This window comes from Vicugna pacos, chromosome 2 (assembly GCF_048564905.1).
Source record: "Vicugna pacos chromosome 2, VicPac4, whole genome shotgun sequence".
NCBI lineage: Eukaryota > Metazoa > Chordata > Mammalia > Artiodactyla > Camelidae > Vicugna > Vicugna pacos.
The window spans coordinates 18,716,524-18,730,832 of record NC_132988.1 but is presented as its reverse complement, the minus strand read 5'-3'; the positions used below and the strand labels follow the sequence as shown (position 1 = coordinate 18,730,832).

The 14,309-nt window shown below is 34.3% G+C and overlaps 1 protein-coding gene across 2 annotated transcripts in view; it reads right to left on the bottom strand.

Annotated features, from left to right (window-relative positions):
- Positions 1-585: 585 nt before the first annotated feature.
- The window catches only part of ANAPC10 (anaphase promoting complex subunit 10), a 55,613-nt gene continuing 41,889 nt past the window's right edge, over positions 586-14,309 (bottom strand). For both annotated transcript variants that reach the window (XM_006209919.4, XM_072976384.1), the window contains exon 5: positions 586-1,021. In XM_006209919.4, coding sequence (XP_006209981.1) covers positions 791-1,021 — 231 coding nt within the window. In that variant the 3' untranslated portion in view covers positions 586-790. The remainder of the gene's footprint in view (positions 1,022-14,309) is intronic.

Below are 14,309 nucleotides of genomic sequence, written 5' to 3'. Positions count from 1 at the left end.
ATGTTAAACCATGGAAAGAAAACTCGTTTAAGTGCCTTTAAAATACTGTTATATGTAAAGAACAATTTTATATATTTTTAAAATTTTCATGAGATACATTATCCCTCAGGGAATGCTTCAGTGTCAGACACAAATTTGAAACTACTCTATAAGCAGTATTAGAATTAGGATAAACAGTAGATTATATAGGCAATCTCTGACATAGTATCAGGATAAAGACAAACCAAGCACTAAAAATATTTCATGGAAGTAATTATGACACAATTAATTATATTCCCCAAATCAGAATGGTTCTCATCAGACACCTAATGCTAAGCTTATGTTCACACAGTTTTTTAAAAGGCCCAATATTAAAAGAAGATTCCTCTGGTTAAAAAATGATGGTAATAATTTTTGCCTATTAAAGGTAATATCTTGACAAAACATAGTTTTGTTCTCAAACATGAGGTAAATCATTACTCTAATACATGATCACTATATGAAATAATTATCCGGTTAGTAAAAAATTGTGTACATCTTTAAAATTTTCAGTTCAACTGGTTTTCTTTTGGTATAAGAAAAAACTTAATGATTGGCTCAAATTCATTTTTGGTAATATAAAATATGTGAGCTTTATTATATGTTAAAGAAAATAAAGACAGTATGACCCAGAATTTATTAAAGTTACAATAAAATACTTTTCAATGCATACAAAATTGCAAAATAATTGATGTTTATTTCAATAAAGATATCAGATTTAATATTTACTGACAAGATAAAGATGTTTAATGACTTTTGTTCTGTTCCAAGGTCACCTTATCGAGCGATACATCATGAAGTCAATAGTTGTACATCTAGGAAATTTACCAATGGAGCTCTCTTCCACTGGTGTGTATATTTTAATTTGTCTCATGTGGGTGTCTCTTCCGTTTTGGTGATTGGCTAAAACAGCAATCTGTATCATGAATGTGCGAGTTGGCTTCTTGTGATTATCAGTTAAGGGAACGTGAATCCAGCCACTTGGCTCCACCAATTCAAGTTGCTGCCAAGAAAAGAAAAGTCAGATTATGTTTTCACCCAATGAATATAAGTTCTTACAATGAATGTACTCTAAAGTTGGCTTATAAGTACCATTTTGCTCACTCAGAGCATGACAACATAATAAACATTACTAGTTACTGGGCACTTTTCCCATGGTCCATTTTTACAGTTGTTAATAAGTACTTTACATGTACCATCTTAGTAGACAAAAAGAGAATTATTTGCAATCTTAGACTTTACAGAAACTTATGTAACATACAAGTTTAGATTCGGACATGTGTAAATGTATAGCCCCAACGGAAGACCATGCTGATACAAGAAAAGACTCTACATGCTTAGAACATATAATACTTCTGATATATTTTATTTCAAGGATCATGCCTAAAATATCCAAACTCACATAACAATAAATCACATTCTATATAAACTGTAAGAATACTAACAAAAGAAAATCAGTCATTACACAAACATCAGACAAAGTTTTCTTTCTTGAAAAATAGTGATTTATCTAGTCTGAATGACTATCTAAACCTACAATCTACATTTTTAAAGTTTTTCAATAAAAAATGCCACATAATTTTTTTTAAATTTTCATTTTATTTTAACCAAGAGTCCAAATATCTTTCCTCAACAAGGGAAGGAAAATTGTAAGTCAAAAAAAAACCTAAATTTCCAAAATTTTTCCTAAAGTTACAAAATAGTTTTTAAAAAACAAATAGTGATTTTTAAATTACCTGAATTACTGAACACATGAAAGGTTTGCACCACAGAAAATACAGGTTTATCTATCAACCCAGCCCAAGGGCAATGAGTGTCAAAGAATCTAAATTGGATTCCATGAGTTACTCTAGAAAAACAATTAAATGAACACCACTGTTATCTTCTTTTTCTCCCCTCCCTTCTTTCCTTCCTTTTTCTTCTTTTCTTCTTTCGTTCTTCTTTTTCTTTCTTTCTTTCTTTCCTTTCTATTTTACTGTTTCTTTCCTTTCATTTTTTATAAATAAGGAGGGTGGTTAGACAAAAGTAGAGATGGCCAAGAGACAGAGAATTGGAATCTTTAAAAGGTAGCTATTTTTAAGATGGAATAATTTTCTCCTTTTAATTACAAAATATAATAATAAATGAATCTCACAAACTACTGTATATAAAATAGATAAACAATAGCACAGGGAATTATATTCAATTTCTCATAACCACCTATAATGAAATATGTATATATATATATATATACACACACACACACATACACACACACACATATAACTGAATCACTATGCTATATATCAGAAACTATAACAGCACTGTAAATCAACTATACTTCAATTAAAAAGAAATTTTTTCAGGTGAATCTCTAGCCCTCATTGTATTTTCAGTCAGTGGCTTGTTATAAACACCACTAGCACTAACTTAAAATAAGTGAGTCAGAGGCTAGATATATCTGGTTTCTATCGATAACCTTTTAATCATTCAGGCAATAGTAACTGAGTACTTAAAGTGCTCAAAGTATTATTGCAAGTATAGTTAAGCATACAAAACATACATAAGGCCTTGTTTCAAACCATAAAAAAGTGTAGATAAACAACCTCTGGTTTCATTCAGTTTCTTCATGTATAAAGGGAAGGGATGGGACAAGTTTTCATCCAATGTCCCTTTCAGCTCTGACATTCAATGATTCGCAATAAAAGTAGATGTGGTAGGCAGAATAATGGACCCCCAGAAATGTCCACATCCTTCCACAGATGTCTTGAATATGTTAACTTACATGGTAAAGGGTCTCTGCTTATGTGATTAAGTTAAAGATGTGGGGAATGGAAGATTATCCCGGATTACATGGGTGAGCCCAATGTAATCACTATGGTCATCAAAAGAGAATGGCAGGAGAAACAGAAAAGGAGATGGGATGATGGAAGCAAAGTTGAATAATGCAACCACAAGCCAAGGAATGCTGTCTAGGACCCAGGTCCTACTATTCTTTTATTCCTCCAATGTGGGTGGGTTAGCACTGTCCCCAAGCTTAGCTTCCCTTATAGTCACCAGATGGCTGCAGCTGTCTTCCAGAGGCAGAAATCAAGTACTGTTCCCCTCTTCAATCCCCTTTTTAAGAACAAGCATTCCTCCCAGAAGCTCTTATTAAATATCCATGCCTAAGTCAACCAACAGAGAAGTGGGTCCAACATGATTGGTTGGCTCAATTAGGACTCAATCCCTGGGGCTGGGGATGGGTGGCAGCACTTGGCCACTTTCTGGAGGGTAGGGAGATGAATAAAACTAGAGTTTCTTCAGGAGAAGGTAATGGATAACAGATATTGAGTAGAAAACTAACATCTACAGTGAAGAACTGATGGATTGATCTAAAAACAGCACTACAACACTGGTTGATTAAATAAAAATTTAGACATTAACTTTATATCACACCCAAAAGTAAATTCTTAATAATTAAATAGCTATATAAGTTAATAATCACAACAACAAACCTACAAGAGTATTAGAAACCCTACTTCAAAAAGATACCTACACCCCAATGTTCATAGCAGCACTATTTACAATAGCCAAGTCATGGAAACAGCCTAAATGTCCATCAACAGGTGACTGGATAAAGAAGATGTGGTATATTTATACAATGGAATATTACTCAGCCATAAAAACCGACAACATAATGCCATTTGCAGCAACATGGATGCTCCTAGAGAATGTCATTCTAAGTGAAGTAAGCCAGAAAGAGAAAGAAAAATACCATATGAGATCGTTCATTATGTGGAATCTTAAAACAAAAACACAAACAAACAAACAAAAAGAAAGCATAAATACAGGACAGAAATAGACTCATGGACAGAGAATAGAGACTTGTGGTTACCAGGGGGGTGGAGGGTGGGAAGGGATAGACTGGGATTTCAAAATTGTAGAATAGATAAACAAGATTACACTGTATAGCACAGGGAAATATACACAAAATGTTATGATAAATCACAGAGAAAAAAATGTGACAATGAGTGTGTATATGTCCATGAATGACTGAAAAATTGTGCTGAACACTGGAATTTGACACAACATTGTAAAATGATTATAAATCAATAAAAAATGTTTAAAAAAAAGAAGTTGTGGTATATTTATACAATGGAATACTACTCAGCCATAAAAATATAAAATAATGCCATTTGCAGCAACATAGATGACCCTGAAGAATGTCATTCTAAGTGAAGTAAGCCAGAAAGAGAAAGAAAAATACCATATATCACTCATATGTGGAATCTTAAAAAAAAAAGCCAAATGAACTTATGTATAAAACAGAAACAGACTCACAGACATAGAATACAGACTTGTGGTTGCCAGGAGGGAGAAGGGTGGGAAGGGATAAACTGGGAGTTTGAGATTTGCAAATATTGACTGGTATATATAAAACAGATAAAGAAGTTTATACTGTATAGCACAGGGAAATATATTCAGTATCTTGTAGTAGCTCACGGGGAAAAGGAATATGAAAATGAATATATGTATATTCATGTATGACTGAAGAGTGGTGCTATACAACAGAAAATGACACACTGTAAACTGACTATAACTCAATAACAAATAAAAAATAAATAAAATAAATAAAATAAAAAAAAAAAAGAAGTGGATCCTCCAGTCCCCATCAGCCTAACCGACATACAAATGCAACTGGGTAAAGACTTCAAGGCAGAAATGCCCAGCCATGCTCTTTCCAAATTCCTGAACAGAAACCATGAGGGTGGTAAGTGACTGCTACTGATAAATATCACTAAGTTTTAGTGTGATTTGTTAGGCAGCGATAGTAAAGCAGTGATTAATTATGGTCCATCTATACCCTGGAATATACTCTATGGTAATTCAAAATGACATGTCTCTACATATATTTGCAGTTATTTGCAGCTATCTCTTGTTAGTTTTAAAAAGCAAAGTACCAAGGAACATGTGTTGCATCATCTTCTATATATTTTACATATATATATATACACATACGTATGTGTGTGTGTGTGTGTGTGTGTGTGTGTATAAAGTGTTTTTGTATGGATAGAGAAGTCTGAAAGGATATTCACCAAAATAAAAATAGGAAATATCTATAACAGTGAGAATATGGATCATTCTTATTTTATTGCTTATGTATTATTATCTATGCTTTTCTCAATAAACATGAATTTATCTTATTAAAAAAATCTATTTTTAGTTTGGTGGTGGTTGGAGGACTCAAAAAAAGAAAAGTTTTCAGAAAGTTTCAGTACCTGATTTTAACATCCCATTGACTGTATTCCATTCCTCCACTAATAGAATCCTCCTTCTTGGTGACTTCAACATCCATAGAGACGATCCTTTAATGATTCGGATTCTCCGTTCTTCAACTTCTTCACTACCAACAATTTTTACCTCTGCTCCGCTTCAGCCAACCCCCGCCCCCCACAGTCATGTTCTATATCTGATGATGAGCAGTAGCTGCAAGATCGCTGAAATCCTGACTTCAAGCATACCCATCTCTACCGCCTCCTAAAGTCACCAGCTTTCTCTAGGGACCCCACTGTCATAGCATCAATCCTAACCAAACAGCTGAACTATGGATTTCATCCACTTTTTTACTGTTCATTAACCCACTCAGTATCTTCAGTTCCCACTTTACCTCCTTAATACACCATAATTCATTATGATAATCCATCCTTTCATGTACAGAAATGCAATGTTCCTCTCTCACTGTTTCATTATTTTCCTGAGGAAAAAAACAATCCTGGTTAAACCCAACTCCCTTCCTATTCAATGCCTACCGGAAAAAAATAACATGCTGACTGGTTGGTTCTCACTTCAACACAAGCGTATTTATTCAAGCATACATGTAGTGCCATGTAAAATGCTTACTATATTCCCTTAGAAAATTTGCTTTCCCTGTGTCTGGGATAGCTATTTCTGAGCTTCTCCTCAAATCCTAACACCTGCTCTAATCTTCTCTCTCTGGGCTGATATCTGATTTCACTAAGAAAATAAAAGCAATTAGGAAAAAAAAAAAAACAACTAAAACTACCATCTTCCCATCAGCTGTTATACTGTAGTTAAACTGCCCCTGAACCTTTGTGAGGCTAGTTCTCCCACTTGCTCAACATCAACAGATCCCATCCTTTCTTTCCCAGCCAAAGACTCTGCTCGACCATAATTTTCTCTACAAATCATTTTCTCTTCTCCATTGGATCACTGTTATCAGCATACAAACATGCCATATTTGTTATCTTAAAAATTAAAAACAAAACCCTTTTGTAATCCTATGTCCTCCTCCACATACTGCCCCAATTCTGTTTTTTTTTCACAACAAAACTCCTTTAAAAGTTAAAAAAATTTTCTTCACCTGCTAGTTATCTCTAAGCCACTCCAAATTGAATTTTGTCCCCACCACTGAAACCAATCTTGTCAAAGTCACCATGACCCCCACTTGCCAAATCAACTCTCTCTCAGAACAGTTCTTTGATAGTTTATTTCTGGATTCTGGATTTCACTTAATGATATGCTTGATGATGGTTTACTTATATTCAAAATTTTAAGGCTCTTAAAGTTTTATATAATATTGTAGCTTAAATACAGTTTTCTACACAAAATATATGACACAGTTTATTAAAGATAGAAAGAGAATTTGTAAGTGACAGATAATAACTGGTAATTCAGTAAAGACAGATAAATTTAAAGATGAATAAAGTTAAGACTCATTTTAATGCTGAGCTAAATAGGATACTTGAAATTATGTGCTTAAAAATATATCTACCTGAGTGCGCTTGGCAGTGGATCCTTCCCCAGTTGAGTCTGTGATGAGACTGCAACCCTGGACAACCGCTTGATTGCAGCCCTGTAAGATCCTGAACAGAGGATGCAGCTAAGCTATGCCTAGACTCCTGACTCACTGAAACTGTGGGATAATATGTATGCATTGTATTAGGCCACTAAGTTTGTGCTAACTTTCTTACACAGCAATAGAAAACACAAGAGTAGCAGATAAATAATCAATATTGAAAATTTTATATAAGACTGGTGAAAATTCTGCATTAAAAAATGTCTAGAGCTTTACAAGTGTTTATAACTAACCCAGATATAAGAAGCTGAGACAATTCTTAATGTTCATTTGAAATAAATATGCCTTCAATATTCCATTGCACTTCATTTCATTACTTGACCATGGTCTTGTTCAGTCAATTTAATTAGTTACTTGTAAAATACATGTTTTAGGGGCAACCTACATAGGAGGTATTTCATCCAGTGGAGAAGCCATGTGATGGACCACAGCATCAGCACCATGCCAGCCCAAAGCCTACCAAGTCATTTCTGAGTAGGAGCTGCCACCTTTCCCTCAGTATTTCTTCCTTGGTATCAGCCACTAACAGTGAAAACTGAATGTAAATACAACCCATTAGAGTTTCTCTATGAAGGTATCTCTCAGCCTGGCTCCACGATGTTCTGCTTCCTGTTAGCAAACTCTAAGTCACTACCCTCTACTCCAGCTATGATTTATTTAAGGGTATCCTCCACAGATGCTTTGATTTAAAGTATTCTCTCCACCATAAATAAAGTTTACATTTAAAAAAATACAGAAGTCATGTGCTAATAAAAATCATGTCGGATATTAAATACAAAGCTGTTTACATGTCCTTTCCTATTGCTAATCACATATCCCTGGAAAATAAATGGAAGAAGGAAAAGTATTGATAGTGGCTTTGCGATAGTTGCTCTATATTCTCCACTCTAACTACCTGCTACTCTTTCATTAACCATGAAATCTTACAGAATCTCAATATGAGAACTGTTAGCACATGAAACAGACGATTCTAGCATTTTAAGCATCCTTTCACTCAGGAAGGAACAGAATCAGTTAACAGCAATGGTGACCTACTTGTAGAGAAAGAAAGTTTAATATGATCCAAAAGAAACTTCAGAAGTTCCAAATGTGCTAAAAGTAAGGATACCACAAAGGCAGCTGAATAAGAAAGACAGGATCCAACTCAAAGAGCTCACCATGGAAAGCAAGCTCTTTTGCCCTAGTGAAGAAAGTGACCACCTCAGAAGGTCACTTTGTGGTTGAAATCAGTCACCCTGCTACAGAGGGTCAAGACATTAATTCTGGACTTGTAAGTCTGAAAAAGTTTTTATATAGAGAAGTTTACTCCAGAAAGAGTTCCTGGAGAGTTAAGATTGTACAGTTTAATAGTTACCTATTTAAAAAGAGGCGTAACAAGAGATAAAACCTACAGACAGAGTGTTCTACTAATCTACATGAAGAATTCTGAATAAATTTGAAGTCAATGGCAATTAAAAACAACAATTTAATCTAAGGCCGAAATGGTAAAGAAATGTTAAGAAGAAATTGCAGAAAATCTTTAGATGACAACAACAACTAGTACTACCAACCAAGTTAACTAGACTTAACTACCATTAAAAAGAAAACCAGGTAAGATAAGTAAGTACTAGGGATATAATGGATAGCATGACGACCACAGCTAACACTGATGTATGATATACAGGAAAGTTGTTAAGAGAGTAGATCCTAAGAGCTCTCATCACAAAGAGAACTTTTTTTCTTTTTTATTGTATCTACATGAGATGATGGATGTTAACCAAATCTACTGTGGTAATCATTTCACAACATAAGTAAATCAAACCATCATGCTGTACACCTTAAACTTATACAGTGATGTATGTCAATTATTTCTCAATAAAACTGGAAAAGAACAATTATGTCCTTTGAAGACAAAAAACAGTAAATATAAATACACACATACAGAATAAAATCATGCTATAGTCCTATTGTAAAAAGAGGAATAAAAGTCTAAGTAATGAATAATCAAGAAATGACAGCAACAGATAATAAATTTAGGAAAGAACATCAGACAAAGAAGACCAAGATCTGAATTTCACTTCTGTTCTTGAGTTTAAGCAAATTATTTCTCCTTGCTAAACCTTCACTTCTCCATCTATTGGCTGAATCATAGAAAACTGTCATTTTTGTAGATCAAAAGTAAAATTAGGAAAGTTTTATTCCCATATAATTTTTATACTTTCCTCATAGGAATGCTCTAAGGTTACAAGGTAGTATAAATTTCACTATTGCTAAATCCACAAGATGCTTTTCACTTCAAACCTTCCTATTCTTTCTACATAATTTGATGCAACCTCTTCATTGAAATGTTCTCTTCCCGTGGTCTCTGTGACTTCACCTTCTTCAGATATTCCTCTACGTTTCTCATCCCTTTTTTTGTCTCTCTCTGGAAACTCCTCTATCCATTACTTAAATGTTGCATTCCTCACAGTTTTGACCTAAAACTGGTCTCACAATATAGAGTTTGATCTACACAACTGTCCTAAACCACTGTATCCAGACCCATGACTTCAGAAACCTTAAGTGGCTATGTGCTGATGATTCAAGATTTTGTATCTCCTTTTTAAGAGGTAACTTCTAAAGGTACTAAGAAAAGACAAGGTTATCTACAGAAGGCAAGGCAAGACAGAAAGATTCCATGATAAAAGCCATCCAAAGAGTTCTGGACTTTAAATATATTTCTTTTAAAGTAGTCTGAGGCAGACAGTGTTCCTTCTAAGAATAACAACAGGTAAAATTTTTTAATCATCATTTTAGAGTAATTAGAGAGCTGCCAAAACAAAGAGGACTAGAGGACGCTAGGGTTCTGGGGAGGAGAGAACCTCAAAGAGGTTACTTGTCTTTGGAACCCACTTTAACCACGGGGGCATTTGTTGACTCCAGGATGGGGTAAGATGCTAAGAATCATGGTTTTGCCTGGATAGACAGCTGCTTCTTGAAGTCAGAGAAACATGTAGAACCATTATGAGTGGTCTTTTAGAAAAGATACAGAGGCTTGAAGAACTTTAAGCACACAGCCTATTTTCTGCTCAAAATATTTGCCATGTTGTGAAGTTGTCTGGAATGGGAGGATGAAGGGATAAGTGAGGGGTCTCTTAGAAGAAGAGTAGAGTTTCTGGCAATCTCTCAGGGCTGAGGAAACAAGTCCTAAAATGTAGAACTTGTCCAGTGAGCACATGAGGCTACCCAAACGACAGCCCTGAGTGGCTATGACATGGCAGTATTAAGGAACAGAGGCAGGTGGAACCTTATCAAAGCTGCAACACAGCCTCAAATCAACTCAACTCAGAGACTGAGAGGAGTACAGCTTCTCGGTCTGTCTGCCTAGTTCAGGAACAAGCAAATTCTCTCTAGAGAAAGAAAACAGCATTGAGAGCAGCACTGTCCTATTGAAAGATACTGTGGGTAACAAATGTGAGCCATGTATGAAGTTTCACATTTCTAAAAGCTACTTTTTAAAAACTTTGAAGAAATAGGTCAAATTAATTTTATATTTATTATAACCAGAAAGCACTTCAACACATGAGCAATATAAAAAGTTAATGAGCTATTTTACATTCTTTCTTTCTACCAAATTTCTGAAATTCAGGATTTTACACTTACACCACATGACAATTAAGATCAGCCAAATGCCACATGCAGCTAGTGGATAATCTATTGAACAGCACAGATCTAGAGTTCAGTCTTGCAATCAATCAAAAACTACTATTATTAACCCAGTTAAGAAATAAGAGGGAAATATGAATAAATGAAATGATAATTTCATCTGAGAATTGGAATATATTTTTAAAATGGAACTGGTAGAGCTGAAAACAAAATATCTGCGATTAAGAATTTAACAGATTGACTCAACAGATTATATATATATCAGAAGACAAAAAGGACAAGTTCCTTGAAAAATACAATTTATCAAAGCTAACAAAAAGAAATAGAAAATCTGAATAGAACAATATCTATTAAGGAAACTGCCTCATAATTTAAAACCTACCATAAAACTCCAGGTCCAGATAGCATCACCAGTCAATTCTTCCAAATGTTTAAAGATGAAATGATATAAATTCTGCACAAATGCTTAGATAGTAGAAAAGGGAAGACATTTCTAAAATATTTTTATGAGGCTAGCATAACTTTGTTTTGTTTTGTTTTTTATTGAAGTAGTTAGTTACAATGTATCAATTTCTCATGTACAGCACAGTGTCCTAGTCATGCATAATAATACATATATTTGTTTTCATATTTTTTTCACTGAAGGTTATTACAAGATAATAAATACAGTTCCCTGTGCTCTACAGAAGAAACTGGTTTTTTAAAACTATTTTTATATATAGTGGCGAACATTTGCAAATCTCAAACTCCCAAATTTATTCCTTCCCGTCCCCTTTCCCTGATAACCATAAGATTGTTTAGTATGTCTGCAAGTCTGTTTCTGTTTTGTAGATGAGTTCATAGTGTCCTTCCCTCCCCCCCTTTAAGATTTCACATATAAATGATATCATATGCTATTTGTCTTTCTCTTTCTCGCTTACTTCGCTTAGAATGATGATCTCTAGGTCCACCATGTTGCTGCAAATGGTATTATTTTATTCTTTCTTATGGCTGAGTAGTAGTCCATGGTATAAATATGCCACAGCTTCTTTATCCAGTCATCTGTTGATGGATATTCAGGTTGCTTCCATGTCTTGGCTATTGTATATAGTGCTGCTATGAACATTGGGGTGCATTACCTTTTTGAATTAGATTCCCTCTGGATATATACCCAGGATCATATGGTAAGTCTATTTTCAGTCTTTTGAGGAATCTCCATATTGTTTTCCACAATGGCTGCACCAAACTACATTCCCACCACACCCTCTCCAGCATTTATTATTCATAGACTTTTGAATAATGGTCATTCTGACTGGTGTGAGGTGATATCTCACTGTAGTTTTGATTTGTATTTCTCTGATAATTAGTGATATTGAGCATTTTTTCATATGCCTATTGGCCATTTGTATGTCTTCATTGGAGAATTGCTTGTTTAGGTCTTCTGCCCATTTTTGGATTGGGTTGTTTGTTCTTTTGTTATTAAGTTGTATGAGCTGTTTATATATTCTGGAAATTAAGCCACTGTAAGTCGCATCATTTGAAAATATTTTCTCCAATTCTGTAGGTTGTCATTTTGTTTTGCTTATGGTTTCCTTTGCTGTGCAAAAGCTCATAAGTTTAATTAGGTCCCATTTGTTTATTTTTGCTTTTATTTCTATTGCTTGGGTAGACTGCCCTAGGAGAACATTGCTGAGATGTATGTGAGACAATGTTTTGCCTGTTTTCTTCTAGGAGGTTAATCGTGTCTTGTTTTATATTTAAGTCTTTAAACCATTTTGAGCTTTAAACCATTTTGTGTATGGTGTGAGGGGGTATTCTATCTTCACTGATTTACATACTGCTGTCCAGTTTTCCCAATACCACTTGATGAAGAGATTGTTTTTTCTCCATTGTATATTCTTGCCTCCTTTGTCAAAGATTACTTGACCATAGGTCTGTGGGTTTATTTCTGAGCTCTCTATTCTGTTCCATTGATCCATATGTCTGTTTTTAGGGGCTAGCATAACTTTGGTTCCAATACTTAGATATTATAAGAAAGAACTATTACAGACCAATCTTTCTCCTGAACACAAATGAAAAAAATCTAGAGCAAAATATCAGCAAATCAAATCAAGCCAAGTGGAGTGTATTCCAGGTGTGCAAAGTTGGATTATCATTTAAAAATTAATCAGTGTAACTGACTTTATTAATAGAAAAAGGGGAGAAAAATCATACAATCATCCTGTTAGTCACAAAAAAGGCATCTGACAAATTCAATACCCATTTATGACTTTAAAACTCTTACAAATAGGAAAAGAATGCAATTTCCTTAATATGAAAAACAGCATCTTCCAAACAAATTACCTACAGTGCTCATTATACACAATGGTGAAATGCTGAAAACTTTCCTAATGAGATTAGAAACAAGATGATTATCCACATTTAATACTGTACTGGAGGTCTTAGGCAGTGCAATAATGTTAGGAAAATGGAAGAGAACAGAGGGGAGAGGAACAGAAGGAAAAAGGAAAGAAGGAGAAAGGATGAACAAGGATTGGAAGGGAAGAAAAGAAAATAACACTATTTATAAATTATATGATTGCATATCTAAAAATCCAAGAATAATCTATTAACTACTAGAACTAATAAGACAGTTTAATTGGCAAGGTCACTGCGTATCAGGTCAACACAGTCATAACTAAAACAGTGTGGAGTTAGTGCAAAGACAGAGTAACAGGCCAGTGGAACAGATTAGAGTTCAGAACAGATCCGCACATTTACAGTCATCTGATTTTTGTCAAAGATGACACTGGAGCAGTAGGGAAAGTATGGTCCCTTCAAGCAATGATGCTGGATGATTTGGATTTCCATTTGGAGGGAAAAATAATAATCTTGATTTCTTCACTTCTCACCATAAACAAAAATCAGCTATAGATAGATTTGGATCTAAATGTCAAAGGTAAAATAATAAAGCTTCCAGAAGAAAACAAAACATCTTTGTAACTTTGGAGTACATAAAATTTTCTCAAACAAGACACAAAAAGCACCAATTAACAAATATTGATTAACTACCTTAGAAGTAAGAATTTTCGTTCATCAAAAGGTGCTTTTAAGTGAGTGAAAAAAAACAAGCCACAGATTGGGAAATATTATGCATCCGTATATGTAGCAAAGGACACCTATCTTGACTATTTAAAGAACTAATACAAATCAAAAAGGTATATACCCAATAGAAATGCATACATATATTCAACAGTGTGTACTACAATGTTCACAGGAGCACTAGTTATATCAGCTAAATTATCCAAACACACACCAACAGTCAAATGAATCAGTTTGAGTATATTCACAAAAGATAATATTCCACAGCAGTGAAAATGAAGGATTTACAACTACCCAAATATATAGATGACTCTCACAAACACAGTGAGTAAAAGAAACCAGACACCAAACAGTGTGTGCAAAATATGATGCCATCTCTATAAAGTAAAAAATCAAAAAATAAAACCAAAAACCAAACATAAAAATAAATAAACCCAGGTGAAAGCAGCCCATACTGGGAGAAGTTAGAATAATGGTTAGTTAGCTGGGGGACTATAAGGAAGCATAAAAGGGGTTTCTGGATTTTTACTGGTTGCTGATTGTGTAGGTGTGTTTACTTCGTGAAAATTCATTGAGCTGTTCATTTACAATATGTGGACTTTTTGTATCAATGTAAAACTTAAAAGTTAAAAAAAAAAAAAGGGTCCAGACCTTTCTGCTCTGTCATCCTCTGCTGAGGCTGTGATGTCTGCAGCAGCTGCAAGCATCATGTTCTCATACAATAAATGTCCAAAAAGACTTTCTCCTCTTTTAATTATGGGGGAAAATA